Below are 18,704 nucleotides of genomic sequence, written 5' to 3'. Positions count from 1 at the left end.
CTTGTGATTGGTTAGATTCTGGACAAACATTAACTTAGACCAATCAGGTGACGTTTCACTTTGTTGTCTTTCTTGTGCAAATGCTGCAGATGGCTAGTGGTGCGTAGCAGAGGAATCTATTAAGGTCAGGGAAAACACAATTTTAGTGCTTGAACTATGCATATTTCTATCGTTTAGAAGAAATCGAAGGTAAGTTCACATGGCTATATATTATGCACTGACAATCTGTGGTTGTCTGGTTTCAAATGATTGAACAATCAACCTCGAAATATTGTCCGAGTGTTGTTCAGCCATGTCAGCGGTCACATTGCCCAGATCTCTCGAGCTCGTCACCGAAAAAAAATCAATCCAACCTATAAAGAGATTTCGTCCCTGCGTCCATTTTATCCTTAACAAAGCAAAAGCTTTCAAAATCTTGGAAGAATTCTGCAAAACCTGAGCGTTTTGCCGGTGAAGTTTCTGGCTCACCAAGCAAACTTGCGTGAGATCGAGAACGACAACAACGCATTTCTATTGTTAGTTTGGACCAATCAAATTCTTGTTTTGGTTAGCTATTACACTCGTGAGCAACAACTGGCTTGCCCAGACTACCTCTTTGTTCCTTGAGAAGTAAGCCAAATAATTTCTTTCAAAAACGCAATCGCCTACATTTCGAGTAATCAGCGAAGCCCTGTGAAGCTAAATAATAACATAATATGACGGACTCAAAGACAATTGCCAGCACAAATGGAGTAGAGGAATATCTGAAGGTAAGATATTTTATTTGCTCGCGCGATGACGTGACTCACGTCGTTCAGATGAATGAAATGATGAAATCATTGGCTTTTTATTGATCGAAAACATCAGTTTCTGGCTAATCTGAGTTGTCATATTTCGTCTTCATTCAATTTTACAAGTCTAATTTGTGGCATCATCGTGTTGAACTTTATAGATGCAGTTGAATTTTGTCGAAATGTTTTCGTCAACACAGAAAAATTTCAAGTATCACAAATGTTGTATGTTACACGTCTTCTTTTCAATAAGGATCTCTTAACATAAAATTTCGGTTATGTAACAGTGATGTTATAAAATCTTGACAGCGATTATGAACCTGCTTTTGCAGGTTTATATACGATGCATTTGCTTGGTTAGGTGTGAAATGCTGACCTGTGAATTTTACAAGTTAGGAAATTCTAAATGGCGTTTCAGAAACTTGAAAGCATATTCAAATTCTAGTAGAATTTACCATTTTATACACATCAGATATTACTTGCAAAGCAAAGTTTTGGCATGTTAATAATTTGCTGTGTTGTGGTTTCAAACAATTTTCCAATTTTCATTAAATTTACTGCCCCGCATGCATGCTAGCAGAAATTTAAGTGAGGATTTTTTTATAAAACTCACTTAATGCTGATCACGGAATAGAATTATGAACGTTTGCAGAAAGTTTAGAAATACATGTAGGTTTATTGTTAGAAAGATGGTCGATACAATATATTTGACAAACCAAACTGCATGAATCATGGATGCTGTATTGTGCATACTATATTAGCAGCCATCCCGGCCATCTATCCCCAAAGACTCCTGGGTCATTTCTTCTTGAAATACTGACATATACTGTATTAAGTCTGTCTTATGAACCATATCAAAATCCTTACAAGTATTTCAAGGTTCGTGTTTTCTCTTTTCAACCACCTTGACAATAAACCACAGCTTAATTTTTTAACTACATGGATTGGTATCAATCTTAAGTAATCAAGCACTTTCATGGCTCAATTATTCATATATACTTCTTCTGACTGCTTTTTAGAGGCCAATTACATGGTGAGTTTCAGCACAGGGGCCGGGCTGGAATTTTGTTGTAATTACATGGCAATTTCAGCCCAGTTTTAAACAGAAACCCTCTTGTGACCGCCATTTAACATCCGAAGCTCACTTTTCAGCCCAGGCTGAAGCTTGCAATTATGTGAGGTTTTTCAGCTTGTTTGCCCGGGCTGAAATTTCCATCCCAATTTCATATACAGTTGAATTTTAAACCCTCAATAACTTGAACCTCTTGCTAACTCAAAACTTTTCCAGTTCCCCTCCAGGTCATTTCTTACTAATTTTACCCTCAATAACTCTAACCTCAACCTTTTTCAATTACCTTTGAATACATGTTTCTTAGTTATCAGGATTCAACTGTACTGTATTTAGTCTGTCTTATGAACCATATAACAAAATGCTTACAAGTATTTCAAGCTTGAGACTGAAGAGACAACTGCAATCTCTGCTGTTGTGTTTTAGGGGAAGCGTTCTGCTGCTAAAGAATTGTTGGATTTAAAGATGCCTTACGCATCGCACCCGTATGACCTTAACAACAGTGTGGACACCCCTGATGGCTCCAAGGCATTCAAGAGAGACACTGCAAAGAGGTATGTCCATTAATATTGTGCTGCTTTGCTTTCACACTGCAGGGTTGTCAATAAGACTTGACGCCCATCAGAGCTCTGCCTCCCTCTCTCCCCCCCCCCCCCCCTCCCACCTCCTGATGAAATTTATTAATCAGCTAACATTGTTTTCTGGAAAATATATGACATAATGTGAGTGATTTTTTTTTCAGAGTGTTTGTCAATAGAAGTCTTAGTCTGGACAAAATTAAATTCTTTGGCTTTGACATGGACTATACTTTAGGTACAGCTGTAGGCAACAAAACATTGAACATTATAATGCAGCTAATTAAGTAAAACAACCAATAATATTAGTTTTATTAGTTAGATTAGTTAAAATGTTAAATGTTTATTACTATCTTCTTGCATTTAAATCATAAATCTTAAATTATGGAGAAGTTGCTTAATCTAGAGTATGCTTTACAGATGTGACAACTGACATACATGGAAGCATTGTCTATTAAGCCTGCCACACACTAGAGCATCTAGCTGAGCTAACTGCCTCATGTGCCCATTTGCTCAGCAGATTTCTCTTGCGTGTGGACATTTTTTTGTGAGAATTTTACCCCCTGAGGCCTTGAGGAAAATATGGCATTTGTGTTTGATATTTTTGTCTCAAGAGGAAAAATCCTCAATGGATGCGGGCGACGTGAGCTACTTGCTCTACCAGAAATATCAACTGACCAATAATAACACACAGAATGCTCACATGCTTCAACATGGCGGCTTCCGAATCAAACTTGCTAAGCACTTTCCTCACTGTCTGCTGTGAAATGTGCAATGAGTAAATGGGTATGTGAAACGAATAGCTGAAACGAATAGTAAACAGGCACGTGAAACGAATAGCTGAGCTAGTTCCTCTAGTGTGCAGCTGGCTTTAGCATACACGTTCATGAAGATGCCAACATGAAGAGATCTTAAATAAAATCCAAAATTTTGTCCATGAGCACTTCCCACTAATCCCAAAGATGACTAAGGCCTCTTTATCCCATGTGGCATGTTTCAGAGGTTTCTATAAGTGTTTGTGTTTTTATGGGGTGGAGTGGTAAGTCCCATGCCCAAATTCTTACCTGGAGGGCCAGTTGCTGTTCTTTGTCATGTCCCTCTCCATGACTAATCTGGCATGGGTCACGTTGAACCTACTCAGAATCATTTAGACCTATAAGCTTTACTTCAACAACAAGGCTACAGCCCCAGGGTGAAGAACATGTGGGCTCAATAAATTTATCTGTTCAGATTTGATGCCTCAGATAGGAGACCTGGAACTTAAGTCCACACAGTCTCATGTGAAAGTGTGCTGTTTAAAAAAACTATAAGACAACCCGGTTTTCATGCGGGTCCTAAGTGGAGTGCCATTCCGGCTAACCGAAGTGCTATTTAGGCTAACGGGAATGGATTGCATGCCTTGCTACCTTGCACTTTGTGATAACCCTATTGGAACAGAACCCGAGTATAACAAACCCAATATAAAAACAAGCATTTTCTCCTGACTCATCCCCAGTCGTCTTCATACATCACATCCCTACCCATCTCACTTTACACTCCAATGCCACATGCTGTATATGTATGAAGATGGCTGCATGGGGAAAAAGTCAGCATTTTCCCCAGCTACTTGGCACATTTTTGTTTCGGGTTTTACTGTATATTATAATTATATATAATTATAATAAATATATAATAAATATATAATAATTATAAATAATTGTATTTATTATAATATTTTACTGATGATCTTACATTTTGGATCTATTTCAGTTTACAAATCCCCAGTCTATGAAAAGAAAGCCTTTGACTTAGTCTGTGAGAGGTTAGCCTCAATTGGTTACCCACAGGTAATTTGAGTTAAGAACTGTAAATGTATTTTCACTGGCATATTTTCCCAAGACATACATTACAATATTATTATTATATTCAAGATTTTCAAAAATGTCATTTTATAAAAACTTTCCCATGATTCTTTTGTATTATATTAATATTTTAATTATTTTACATAGGTATTGCTGTGGTGTTACTTTCCGTGAGAATGAGATATATGTACATGCTACTCTGTACAATCCACCTCTGTTTTCCCAGGTTTAATTCTATAACTTGACTAAAAGTATATTTTTCTTCTCTGGCAGGATGTTCTCAAATTTGAATACAATGAAGCCTTCCCAGTCAGGTACATTAGTTGTAATGCAATTAGATTCATCAGCATTTAACTTTTTCCAAAAGTGAAAATAAATTTATAATTTCTCTTAAGACTTTTGAAAGCTCCCAAAATTTGTGTATTGGACTCAATCTGGATTTCAAAGTCTTTATTGTGTTGAGTTCTTAGGTAAACTTGACACAAAACTTGTGTTCTGTCTCAGTGCCTTTCTCCACCTGCTGTAGGCATGTAAATAGGTACCAGAAGTAAATTGAAGATTTTTTAATTAACAAGTGTTTTATGTATAGATCGCTTTTTCTTCTCAGGGGTCTCTTCTTCGACTGTGAACTGGGAAATCTGCTGAAGGTGTGTGATTTACTAAAGAAATAACACCAGAGTGCATTGTTGAGTTATATACAGCACGTCGGAATTTTTAAGAATACTAAAGAAGTGCATAGAGAAGCACAAGGTGCAGTTTTTTCAAAGTTTTTTTCCTGCACTTTTTGTGTTCTAAAAAATTCCTAAGAACAGTCAACTCTCTCTAAGACAGACACCTTCGGGACCGGCCGCAGCTGTCCATCTTAGAGAGGTGTCTGCTCGATCTGTAGAGAGTCGAGGTAACATGACACCAGTAATTCTGAGATAATAAAGCTAAACCTTTGCACATTGCAACAAGCCTTTGCTAACTGCAACAAGACTAAAATAATAAAAGGACCGTATTTGGTTTTAAAAGGAAAATTGAGAGCTTCTACAAACTGTAACACTGTAAGTAGAGAACGACCTTTTTAGTGTCCATATACGTAAGCAAAGAAGTAATCCGTTAAAGCCTCATTGTTTGTGGGTAGTAAGCTTGGTATACACGTATCCTTAGGGCACTGACTAACTTTGCGAAGTTTGGAAGTATTTTCACTAATATTTCACTAACTTTCACTAATAAAACATGTGTCCGTTAATGATTTCAAAGTGTCCGTTGTCCGTCTTAAAGAGGTGTCCGACTTATAGGGAGTTTAGTTACAGTAAAATGACTGAAAAACGGCAGGGACCATCACCAGGTGTCCGTCTTATGGAGGTGTCCGTCTTATAGAGGTGTTCGTTAAGAGAGAGTTGACTGTACTTATATAACTCAACAGTGCACAAGGAGAAAGATTTTTTATTTCTTTTATAAATTTTAAAGAAATTATGTGTGCTCAAATTCGTGACATAAGCCGCATGCTTTATGGAGCTATAATGAAGTCGAACTGACCAATCATAGTGCACACAATTCCTCTGACATTTTATAAATACAACATTTTAGTTTATAGTACTAGCATGTTTTATTATATCCATAATAAACTATCCAAAATATCCAAAATTTCATGCTCTATTTTGCTAACAGTAATAGTTGGAAGTTTTATGCTGTATGAAATAAGCAACTTTTTCTTTATTTTGTAGGTTGACACCTATGGAAATATCCTTGTTTGTGTACATGGTTTTGATTTCTTGAACGGGTAGGTGAAAATTCTCGAAATGTAGAGTGAATTTAGTTGGCTTTAGCAACTGTTTGGAGTAACCACTTAGTACTTAGTACAGTACAGTAGATTTCTCACTTATGGAAAAGTGCAGATGTCATTTATTTACTTTTTTCTTGCAGTTACGAAGTGAGGAAGTTGTACCCAAATAAGTTTGTCCAGGTAAGTACCAGTAGTAATTTTTCCAATTTATATTTTTCACTTCTCAAAACGAGAGAAATTATTCATCCTTCACATTTAATACCAACAGATGCTTAAGTAACAAAAGTGATCACCAAAAGGAGGTAACAGGGTCATTAAGCTAGACTTGCTCCAAGTCGCTCGTTTGATTCGCAGTAGACCGCTGGATACAGAAACGGAGGGCGTGTGTGGGCATGAAAAACAAAAAATGGTGGAGGATCGTGGCAGAACAAGCGACTTGTCTCACCTGCAGCGTGCCAATTCTGAAATGTGGCATTACCGGTGGATTTTTTCACTGGTGATGCCATCGAGATATTATTGCACACGAACTTACTGAGCGCATGCTGCTTGCCGATTTAGCGCGCTCTGCGTGAGACACGCTTGTGTTTTTACCACTTGAGCAGGCTTGTTTCCTTCTCACAACGGCAGTTAAACCAATTTGGAGCAAACAACACAAATGTAATCTTTTGTGCCTGTCCATTTTAAATCTTACAGAAACAAGAGAGCAATGAAAAGCCACGAGTTTGAATTCCCACAAAAAAAGGGAAGAAAACCGCAATTTTAACACACGCCATGGTGCACGTCAACTGCACACGGCACACGAAACTGACGTCTACACGATAAAAGAAACCAACCCAATGCGCACGAAATGATGCAATTTTTTGCAGCAAAAAACATCAGCCAGAGCAAGTCTATCATTGCCTGAATATTAACTTATTATTGTTTTCTATAATCGTATATTTATTGAGTAATTATTATTATTTTATATTATTATTAACGATTAAATAATTAAATTTAATTTACAGATGGATAGTTCAAGATATTTCATACTGAATACATTATTCAACTTGCCAGGTAAGTGTAATGCAAATTATTTATAATAACAACAGTTAACACGTTGGTAGTAGTTGAATGTTTTGTTCAGGTTTGGTGTTGCACTGCATAAAGACATTTTATTAAATATAATTGTCTTTTTCCTTCTAATGATAGAAACACATTTGCTGGCCTGTTTAATTAATTACTTTGACAACAGTCCAGATTTTAAACGGTAAGTAAAACTATTCTTTAAAACTATATTTTAACTTACCTCAAGGCAATTGCGATTGTTAACAGCTACAAAATAATAATAAACTCTCACTATGAAATTTGGAGATATATCTAGGATTTGAATGCTAACGAGATGCACAGTCATTATGAAAGGCATCGCAAAGTGTACTCGCTGAAAAAAGTTCACCGAAACACACATTTCTGTTAAATTTGAAGCAATATATGAAAATGGCCAATAACCCAGTTAATATATACTATGGAATCCCAATTTCTCAAACCCTTGATTTCTCCAGTTGTACCTTGCTATTTAGCTCAACCCAAAAGTCGTCTCCCTTGCATTTGTTTTGCTCAGTCGAACGCTGCAGTTTTACGATTTTTCAAACTCCCAATTTCTTGAACCAATTTTTGTTACGCCTGGAGGCTCGAGAATTTGGAATTCCACTGTTTGAAACACAGTACTTGTTAAACAATACCTGGGTTCAATCCAGGACATAATTATCAAAGTGTAGTTTTAGGGTATAACTATTTCTTGTATTGACAACAATAATTATATTGGCTAGAAAGGCATTAATTTTGAAATTTTTTTACCCCAGTGCAAAGTGTTTGTTATATCAAAGTGAAACTGAGTAACAATCAACATTGCCATGAACATAAATAAAGATATTTTGAATTTGTGACTTTGTAGCATAGGCTTTCACATACATTTGTTTTATTAAATATCAATTACAAAATGCAAGTTACTGTATACAAGTACTCTAATGATGAACTTAATTCTTGTCAACAGAACAAATAGTGGTGTAATTAGTTTGGATGAGTTGCTTTTGACTTACAAGAGCATACACCAAGATGTCAGAGCGGCGGTAGACTGGGTGCATCTGAAGGTAAATCATTCTCGTTCCCAGAGCCACTTGTCCCTCTTAGCCAGCTGAGTTTGGGGCACGAGGAACAAGTGGCTGTGGGGACACATGATTTGATTGGTTAGAACTTTAACAAAGGAAATTTTAATTTGGCAAATCAAATCAACTATTTTAAAACCTAAAATTTTAAACCAGTTGATTTGATTGGCTAGATTTAAATTTTCTTTGTTAAAAGTCTAGCCAATCAAATAATGTGTTCCCACAGCCACTTGTTTCTCGTGCCCCAGGCTCTGCCAGCTAGGAGGGACACGCAGCTCTGGGGACAAGAATGAAGAGAAATATACAATGCTATCATTACAGTGATGTGAACTGTACTGTTGACACTATTTTTTTTTAATATTTGACTTTTCCCAACTATCTGACTGTTCTATTTAACAATTAGACTACGAGCCCGAGTTTTCTATGAGTAAATAGTCAACGAGGCGCAGCCGAGTTGACTATCGCTCATAGAAAACGAGGGCGAGTAGTCTAATTGTTTTAGTAGAAACTCTAAAGGATTGCAGTCCAAAACCTAGAATTTTGTGCACTTTGAAGACAAAAATCAAGGAAATTTACCGCTTAAAGAGCTACTCGCGCGCACGACTGTTTTCTATCGGCGAATAGAAAACAGTGGGAGAACCAATCAGATTTGCGGATTTCCAATAGAACACAGCTGAGTTTCTACTAATACCTGATATATATGTATTTAAAGGAATATTATCATTAATAATGATAATGAAATGACAGACTTTGCAATAAGCAAGGCGTAGAAATCTAACAACAAAATATTTTCTTTGTAGGGTACACTTAAACAAATCACTGTTGATAATCTTGACACATATGTAATCAAAGAGGTAAGTATTGTACTTGAAATGATTTAGTTCAATTTTACACATCAATGGTCTTCAAGGTGGAGTGGCAACTTAGCCCCTCAAATATTTATCTGTATAGACAAGCTATGGGTATAATTGCAAGATATATGTCTGTCAAAACTAATGAGTAAAAGCCTCATCTGGGCTCAATTTACTGCAGGAGTCAAATAATTGCCAGGTCCACAAGGCCAAAATTAAATGTTAAGGGATTTAATAGAGACAATACTGTATATTGTGTTTGTGTAATATTATTCAATTCAACGTTACATTTGCCCATCCCAAACACTGATTTTTCAATCTCAAAACAACTTTTTTTACTCAGTAAAATCATCAGCCATCAGAGGGGGCACGCTTTCACTTACTAATGTGCTAGTTTTTTGTTGCTGAAAAAGATTGTTGTTTTAACTTTGTTAGGATATAAGAAGTACCTGCAGTCGATGAAATAATGTTAAGTGAAAAATATCATTAACTGAAGTTCTCTTTTGTCTCTATGATTTTGTTTTCAGCCTAAACTTGCAAAGATGTTAAGCAGGTATGTCTAAAACTGTTCTGTCTGAAATTATGGGTTACAAACATTTGTGTCATGTCCAGCTTGATTCAAATGCAAGGTCCACAGAGGCCCTGCCAGGGTAAATTCCGACAAGCGACATATGGCCCAAAAGTAGTGACAGCCAACAAAATGCGACATGACACCCTTATGAACTATTCCGAAGGACAGCAATTTTCTTCAATAACCGCGCGACATGGAGCGGTAACAGCGACATGCAATAAATATTAATAGACAAGCGACACGGGATCCCCCTGCAGGGCCCCACAGAATCATAGCTCACTGCCCGCTAAATATCTTAAAGTTCAGCTACTAAATACAATTTATTTTCTAAAGGCTGTTTTTACCCTGCTTACAGTAATAGAAGCTTACGGTACTTATCAGCTAAATATGATCTTGTTTGATCTGGCAGAAGGTTTTATTGACTATCGTTTTTATTTTAGAATGAGAAAAAATGGGCGCAAGACATTTATTCTTACAAACAGTGGCTATTCGTACACAGAAGTAAGTAGCTCAATGTGTTAACAACGGCAAATAGCATTTATGTCACATGTGGTGTTTTTTAACTTGTAAGTGAGATGTTATCTAAACAGGCCTTTCTTTTGTACTTTTTCTCCAGAAAATCATGTCTTTCTTGTTGGATGAAAAAGATGAGGTACTGTATGCCATGTTGCTTGAAATATACTCATTATCATAAATTTAAGTATTTTAAAAGTGTAAGTATAGATTATTTTTATGCCATAATGGTTTTATAACATCTGCTCATAAAAAGTATAAAAATGCACCCCATCTCTACACCTGATCACTTCTGCAACAATATTATTAATAAACCTTTTATAACAAAATTATTGTGTGTACAATATGTCGTAGACCTGCATTTAACATCAACCATGTCCACTATAAATGTTTAATTAACGGTTCATACCAGAAGTTATGGGCCACAAATTGAATGATTTATAGCCATAAGACAGAAACTTTGGTATTCTGACCTAGTAATAGCTGTTTAGGATATGCAAGGAAATGAAGGTTGACAACAATATTCTGTCCTGTTCATGGCTGAAGCATTCACTTTTACTGTTTCTTGCAATTCAGTCAGGGAAGATAACCAAAAAGTGGACATCCTACTTTGACTATGTTGGTGTGGATGCAAGGAAACCAATCTTCTTTGGAGAAGGTAACAGAGTGCTTTGTTGTTCATTTATACAGAAACAAAAAAAAGAAAAAAATGAAAAATGGGTTGTTATTTACAAATAAATTTGCATGCAACAATTGTAATCTTATTGTATTTTTCAAATTGGTTCATTGCATGCTGCCATCGCTGACAGTGTCCAGGCACTATTGCAGTAGGTAAGAAAAAAACTAGGTTTCATTCAATGTTAACTTTTATAATTTCAATTACTACCTTCAGGTACAGCACTAAGGAGGGTGGACACGGTAAGATTTTCTTTATATCTTGCATTTCAAACTCAGCTTAAGTTTTGGACTAGGTTTAAATAGAACTAAACAAAACGATCTGACTAGCATGCAGTTCCTTTTTGGGCCCAGTTGCTTTAAGGGGTGCTAATAACTCTAATTCATGTTAAAAATCAACGAGGGCGTATCCAAAACATGTCTTCAAAACTTAGAAATGTGGTTGTGGAAATTAATTCCTACTTCTAAAAAGATTTCACTAATGCCATCCACGACTTCTAATTGTTAGACATTGATACATATATTTTTTTGTTTCTTTGCACCTAATTTAATAACACAGGAGACTGGAACTTTAAGCATTGGAAGATACTCTGGTCACTTAAAGAAGGGACAGATCTTCTCTGGAGGTAATTTACTGTTAGTTAGACGCAAGAATCATCTATGTACCCTTCCTTTTGTCTCAACTTTAATCAGTAATTATTATGCTAATCTTGTGTCTTGTGGCTGGTGACTTTATGAAGGGTGGGAATAACTCAAAGTTTAGTTGTGCAGTCGCTTTATCCTTAAATGTTCTAGATACAATTCTGATAATGAGATATTAATAAATCAGCAAGTTCAGTAGTTGAAAAACATTCAGCCATGAAGTCAGACACAAAAAAAATACAAATCGTGAAATTAAGAATTCCCTTTTTTATGTTTTTTTGTTTTTTCGATCCTTTTCAATTCCTGTTAATAGTCAGGCTAAGAAAAATTATCGTTAATTTTTTTCCGTGTCATTTAGGTTCCTCTGATGTGTTCTGCAACCTGATCGGAGCCGAAGGAAAGGTAAGATAAAAGATCGAAATGTTAGCAGTGTTTCGTATAACATTTTTCCTCTGTGGAGTTGCAAGAGACTTAATTGTAACTTATTTCATTTCAGGACATCCTGTACATTGGGGACCACATATTTGGTGATATCCTCAAATCCAAGAAAAAGCAAGGGTGGAGGTAACATAACGGAAAAGCAGTTTCTTTGATTTCCTTTTTTGTCATAAAATCAAATAATAGGGAATCAAAACTGTAAAATGAAGTTAAATCTTTTTCTTTGAGCATTAACGTCGCAGAGTAGTGATAAAATTTTTTTGAAGGGTGAGTGATTTAAAATGGTGATTTATGTAAGGATGGTGTGACACACTGGTGGTATATGCTATTAACGATATGTTTTCTGCATGATGTTTCAGAACGTATCTTGTGATTCCAGAGTTGACTCAAGAACTCGAGGTGTGGCAATCTAGACAAGGTTAGTACAGAAGGTTTGATATCGATGATTTGATCGCTTATATCGTTGAAAGGAGTTGTTCGTAAGACTTACATTAAGTAGGATTACACTCCTTTCATCTTCGCTTAAAACTGTCAAAATTTAAAATGAAATGCCGTCCCGGTTTCGCGGTGGTACGATCTCTCTCAAGTCTTAAGAACGGACATGTTCTCTTTATTCCTTTTTAGATGTTTTCGAAAAACTTCGTGATTTGGATGTTGCCTTAGCGGACACCTACAAGTAAGTGTGCAGAAAAGCGTTCTGGGTCTAATTAATTGATTGTTCAGGACTGTTTCTCGTGATAGTTTTTGAACAGCGCATTTGAAAAAGAAAGACTTTTAATTCACTTAGTAGTTGTGAGGGGCTCTTCTTTTCGATTAATACACCGAGTTTTATGCCAAATCGTTTCTGATGGGGATTACTGGTGTTATAACATGTCGATATCATGGATGCATAATGTACACCCCTTGTCCTGACTGAAAAGGTTGAAATGACAGCCGTGTCACGCGTATTTTTGAAGACTAGCAGTAGTTAATCTCGGGTTCCTCTAAGCATTAACTAGACCTTAACACCGTGTTTCTATTCCTAGAAATTTGGACTCAGCCGCAACTGACAAACCAGATATCACTGAAATAAAAAACTCAATCAGGGTAAGTAAGCTTGCTGTACCTTGTGATAGTGCAGTTGGAAGGTCATGTACAGGCCTTCTTTTTGGACTCTTTGGCTCGTGATTCAATATTTCTGGTCATGCAAACGTTAAAAATTGCGTGACGAGCCACGACAATACCTTCATAGCAGGCTAAAAGACAGATGACCGGTGCGTTTTCTTTTTCCCAGTTTAAGTGCTGTAAAACCAGAAGTACTATGGTGTTCTCCGTGAGAGATACGATTATATTTGTGTGTAACAGACCTGACCTGTTTTTTTTTTTCTTTCGTCAGGATGTAACTAACATGATGGAGACGTGTTACGGGCAGATGGGAAGTCTCTTCCGCAGCGGTAAGTTGAATTGTTTCCATGGCCGCTTTCTTATCCACCGATCAGAAAAACGTCTCACAAACTTCTTGAAAGAAGACGTTAGGAAGTAGAATTCGGTGTTAATATTATCCTGTGAGGCAAAGTACCATTCTTGACACATCCTTGTGGAGGTGGTGTCCAGAGATTTTGCAGTCAGAATTCATCATGTTCTGTTCTGATAAGCAGATTGTTTTGCTCGTCGGTTTATACCAACGAATCCAACCTCGTTTCCAGGATTTCACCTTTTTCGCCCCGCCCCGCCATCATCATATCCACGAGATTTCAAGTTGCTTAGCAGCAATAGTTGCCAAGCAGCTAGAGTAAACCAGTATCTGCAATTTTGATTTATTATGCTGAACTGGCGATTTGTTCCTGTATAAATAATGTGTTACTGAACTAAATGAAAAGTTACTTAGAGTTTTGAATGAATAAAGTGACATGTCTTTAGGAGACTGGGCTTGGCTCTAAGTATGAACATGGCGGAACATGGCGTCTTTTAAGCCTAAGGACCATGATCGGGATCTTATTTCCCTGATCCCCTAATAGATTTTTATTTACTGAGTTTATTTACTGAGCTTTTTATTTTATGAGTTTTTATTTACAACACTTGTGCTATAAGAAATACAGTTAGAAACTCTATCTTGGCCATTACCCTTGTGTTGTACTCTTAGACAAGACACAATACTGTCAGCAGTTCCTCCCTGCGCTCAGACCTATGAGTGGGATGAATAAGTAGGTCAGGAAATCTGATACATTGCAACCAAAAGGAGTATGGCAATGCAATGTACTCCCAGTCGTTTTATGGTACAGAAACCGGAGATTAACCACCAACAGTAATAAACAAACAGGCTAGCCTTGGAACAGACTTTGTTCTTAGATTCGTGAGAGCTCGTATTAATCCTGTATTAAAACAACACAGTACAGTGTAACAAGTCTATCATATCGCTGCATGTTGTGTTTTGCGATGCTAAACGAATCTTTAGAAGCAGTAGTTGAAGGCTACAGTTGAAGCTTTCTTTGACAACACTTGCGTTAGCGATGAGCTGTAGTTACGAACACCCTCACGAAACCCTGTTTACCATGTTTACATTCTCAGCTAATCTTTTCAGTTAAAGTAAAAGCTCCCGTAAGTGGCGGCGTCCATCTTTTGGATTTTCGAATTCGACTTTTTGTTGTTTTTGTTGTTGTTGTTAAGCTCTTGTAAACAGCCACCGTTAAGAGACTGATTGCAATCAGCAGTACTACTCCCGCTTAAATTGAGATTGATATCTGTTTGATCTGTTTCAATGTCGCATTAGAGCACTGTCCCTGTGATCTCTTTGTTATGTTTAAAGCTCTCGTAGGCAAAGTTGGTCACCTACGAGGGCTTCAACCTTTGGTAATCAGTTTGAAACGTTTTGACAGTGTTAGCCAAACATACACAAGATTTTAATTAGAGGGGTGGGTGGGCAGGATGGCAGGCACTCAAAATACAAAACACCCCGTCTGGCCGTTAATACCTGGAAGAAAAATAAGGGGAAAAAAGTACAACAAAGTACTAAGCAACAATATTCTTGCTGTCTTTTGGGAGGTTGTGACAGTGAATATTACCCGTGGACATTTTGTGGTGTATAACATAGAGTAGAAGCAACTTTGGCCGTGAGAACCTGGGAAAGAGTGCCTGTTTGGCGGCCATCTTTGTCGATGGAGTAAGAGATTTTGTTGGAAAACGAGACCTATTTTCGATCGTATTTGTAACAAACCTTCATCTTTAATCCCGAAACAATCAGCGTAATATTTAAGAAGAGCTCAAGGCTAGAAATTGGTGAAATATGTGGAGAAATTTTGCCAAAATTCGCCCGGCTAGTTGGTCGAATGGTGGCTTTGTACAGTGCTTTGTACCAAAGCGCCATTACACGAGATCCGAGCTAGATGCAGTAATCCTAGAGAAGATGAAACTGCGGAGATACAGATGCTTTGCAAAAGCTAAAAAGCCACTCTCTGGTCTAGAGCCGCTGAAAACCTTTTACCACGAATTGGATGTCATCCACGTTCGTTTCAACCAACCGAACTTGCTGTTCCTGAGAACTGAATTGATTCTTCAACGGTTGGAATACTTAAAACCGTCAGGCTTATTACCTAGACAGAAGAAAAAGCTAATTCAACGGTCTCCACCAGTTCTCGTCTTCACCGAAGATCACGAAAATCGGAAGGTGAATTATTTACGCGGGGTGATTCGCACGCAGAAGGATGGAGTAATGGAGAATGTCCACTTGTTACATCCGTGTGTCAGGATGATATCGATGTCAAAACGCGAGCTTGATAGCCGCATGAAAACCATTACAGAAGAGCTTAGAATGGCTCAGGAATCAGCCTTAAAGTTGCTACTGGAATTGCCCTGTTTTTTGCTTCACAACACAAAAGGCTCGCCAGAGAAGTTTGCTGTCCTTCACAAGTATAACCTCCCTGAAGGTTACAGCTTAGATCACCACACTGCTTACATTTTCCCTCCTGTTTATTCTGCTGGTCTTGAATTAAATCCCAGACTATTCACAAGAGATTCTGATGAGGAACTGGCCCAAAAGTTTCCAAAATTGATGCTTGGAGATTTGCTAGATTATTCTTACCCAACCCACCATGGAAAAGGGAGGCCTGAGGACTTAACCAACTTTCTTATTGGTGCTGAAAGAAGAGAACTAAGGCCAAAGTATAACAGAATAGTCTAAAAAAGAAAGCTAATCTTGACTTGTGATGTACATCGTTGAACAGTCAACTCTGTCACAAGCAGACATGTCTGGTACAGTCTCTGATTATTAGTCTTTTATCCCATTCAAAAATACTAGGAAAATCGACACACTGTGTAATGGACTTGAATTTTCATATCACTGCCCCACCCACTTTGTTCTATTGCTGCCTGCTTTTTGTCGGTAAACTCCAACTGTAACTTTTTTGCAAGTAATTTACAACTCAGATATTACATTAGGATTGTCATTGAACGAAGTGTGAATAAATGGTCGGTAGGAGGGCAATGTAGTAAAAGTTCAGTTTTAAAAGAAGTGTTTTTTTTTATTTCCTTTAAGTGGTAGTGACGAAGCTTGTCAAAAGTTTGTGTTGCAAAAAAAAATATTTAAATCAAGATCTTTTTCTAGTGCAGTTCAAGCAAGCAATCATTTACAGTGGTGGTGACAATGACAACACAAATAACAACATAAATTTCTACAATTTGTCAACAAAAGTTGATGTCCGTGCCTGGATGCTTTCTAACCGCCTTCTGATTAATGACACCAAGACCGAGTTTTTAATCATCGGTTCCCGGCAGCAATTGTCCAAGATTCATATCGACAAGATTACAGTTGGAGAGTCAACGATCGAACCTGTGAAGATGGTGCGCAACCTTGGAGCATGGTTTGATTCCCACATGTCAATGAATTCTCACATTGGGAAAGTGTGTAGTAAGGCATTCCGCAGTCTTTATAACATCCGGCAGATCAGGAAATTTCTTTCGGAGGAAACAACGAAGATTTTGGTGCATGCTTTCGTCACCTCACATCTCGACTACTGTAACTCACTACTCTATGGTCTCCCACAATACCAATATGACCGTCTACAAAGGGTTCTCAATGCCGCGGCACGTGTGGTCTGCTTGGTCCCTAAATTTGACCATATTACTCCCATCTTAAGTAGACTACACTGGCTTCCTGTTCGGTACCGGGTGACGTTTAAGATACTGCTACTGGTGTACAAGGCCCTTCATGCGAAAGCTCCTCCTTACATCTCTGGCCTTTTGAAGGCCAAGCCTGTTGGTCGGTACAACCTGCGTTCCGATGGCCATGATATGCTAGTTGTCCCTAAGACAATACTGAAAACTTTTGGGGATAGAGCCTTTGCCAAGGCAGGCCCCTCCCTGTGGAATGAGCTTCCTGTTGACATTCGCAAAGCGTCATCAGTGGAGACTTTTAAAAGTCAATTGAAGACTTTCCTTCCTTTTTAAGAAAGCATTTCGCGTTTAAGCGTTTTAACTTTTCAATCACACTGTTTCTAGTTTGATTTGTATGTAGGTTCATTCTAATTTTTATATTTTTATATTATTTTTACATATAGTAAACAGCGCTTTAGAATATTTATAGTTTTTAGCGCTATATAAATGTATAAATTATTATAAAGTGGTTGGGGTAGTGAGCAGATATAAAAATTCAGATAAAAAATTAATGTCAAACTAGAAGCAGAACATGAGAATTCTCTTTTTTCAAAGTGTTTAGGGCTAGAGTAAGAGGTTATAATGTGTGATGTTCTGCTTCTGTACAAGGTTAAGAGAACTTATTTGAAACATCAAGCTCTTTTGCATGCACCAATTTACATACTCCTTCTAATTTTTTCACCTGTGTGAGGTATTTTTAAAAATAACGTAAAATGTTTTTACATAGAAAAACTACTGGTATTTTGTGGTATTGACCCACACAATAAAACAGTAAAGGATATAGAATAAAGTTGCATTGTTTTAAAACATTGTGTCTCGTACCTATTATTATAGCTTATATTTTTTGGGCTGGAGTCATGTCTTTTAGGTTCTAGAAATGCATCTGAGTTTGCAGGCTAGGGAAAATTGACATTTCGAAGAAAAGCCAGGGAAAATTGGAATTTAACTATCCTCACTGATTTCATACAATTGATGGCTTGAAGAAACATTTCAGTGTGATCTCAGCAGTGTTTTTTGTTATGAAGTGGAGGCTGCTACTATATCTGACATTTTGTGTTTATTTGGTCTGGGAAATTTTGTTTTTATCAAAAAAAAAAAATTCAAAGAATTTTAAAAACTGATGTCTGTTGCAACCCTGAAAACTGCCAGTTTAAGTATGGCTAAGGTGGTTCTGGGAGTTGTAGTGGCAATGAAGTCCACGTTCAAGTCCTGGCCAAGGTTTTTGTGTTGTGTTCTTGGGCAAGAGACTCTTTCCACTCTACTCTCACAGTGTCCCGCTCCACCAGGTGTAAAAACGAGTACTAGGGGAGGGGAGAAAGGAGGTACAATAAGTCCAAGTCACTTAATGCTATGAAAATGGGAGAAAATCGTCCTAATGGGCCACTTGACTCAAACAGACTTTACCTACCGGTAACATAGTTCCCAGAAGACAACTAGGCATATACAATCCTGAACTGGTTTGACAAGACATACTCGTGCAGTTGGGTTGATTTTAAGCTGCTCTGTGGTTCATCTATATGATTGATAGGTGTATAGTGAAATTTACATTCACATTCAATAATAATTTATTCATAATCCCATTTTGAAATCTCTTTTAGGTAACAGACAGACTTTCTTTGCCAGCCAAGCGACACGCTATGCTGATTTGTATGCAGCTTCATGTGTAAACTTGTTACATTATCCCTTCAGTTATCTCTTCAGAGCTCCACCCCAGCTGGTA

At 37.3% G+C, this 18,704-nt stretch overlaps 2 protein-coding genes across 4 annotated transcripts in view; both read left to right on the top strand.

The window, feature by feature from the left end:
- The first annotated feature begins 64 nt into the window (after positions 1-64).
- The window catches only part of LOC144643516 (cytosolic purine 5'-nucleotidase-like), a 21,625-nt gene continuing 2,985 nt past the window's right edge, over positions 65-18,704 (top strand). The window contains exons 1-25 of one of the 3 annotated variants that reach the window (XM_078502798.1): positions 65-124; positions 2,266-2,393; positions 2,582-2,652; positions 4,161-4,240; positions 4,529-4,569; positions 4,863-4,902; positions 5,968-6,023; positions 6,167-6,206; positions 7,031-7,079; positions 7,215-7,272; positions 8,056-8,152; positions 8,968-9,021; positions 9,546-9,571; positions 10,030-10,090; positions 10,206-10,241; positions 10,679-10,760; positions 10,995-11,020; positions 11,337-11,403; positions 11,778-11,821; positions 11,916-11,983; positions 12,217-12,275; positions 12,482-12,533; positions 12,883-12,943; positions 13,233-13,290; positions 18,583-18,701. In XM_078502798.1, the coding sequence (XP_078358924.1) occupies positions 2,305-2,393; positions 2,582-2,652; positions 4,161-4,240; positions 4,529-4,569; positions 4,863-4,902; positions 5,968-6,023; positions 6,167-6,206; positions 7,031-7,079; positions 7,215-7,272; positions 8,056-8,152; positions 8,968-9,021; positions 9,546-9,571; positions 10,030-10,090; positions 10,206-10,241; positions 10,679-10,760; positions 10,995-11,020; positions 11,337-11,403; positions 11,778-11,821; positions 11,916-11,983; positions 12,217-12,275; positions 12,482-12,533; positions 12,883-12,943; positions 13,233-13,290; positions 18,583-18,701 (1,434 nt within the window). In that variant the 5' untranslated portion in view covers positions 65-124; positions 2,266-2,304. The other 2 variants (XM_078502796.1, XM_078502795.1) reach the window with 2 other exon arrangements.
- Positions 13,925-16,334, top strand: LOC144643564 (uncharacterized). Its single transcript, XM_078502871.1, has one exon. The coding sequence runs from the start codon at positions 15,120-15,122 to the stop codon at positions 16,011-16,013; it is 894 nt and encodes a 297-aa protein (XP_078358997.1). The 5' UTR covers positions 13,925-15,119; the 3' UTR covers positions 16,014-16,334.

Source organism: Oculina patagonica, chromosome 2 (assembly GCF_052425735.1).
Source record: "Oculina patagonica isolate OP01 chromosome 2, crgOcupat, whole genome shotgun sequence".
NCBI lineage: Eukaryota > Metazoa > Cnidaria > Anthozoa > Scleractinia > Oculinidae > Oculina > Oculina patagonica.
Note: the sequence above shows the minus strand (reverse complement) of the source record. Positions and strands in the feature narration are given on the sequence as shown.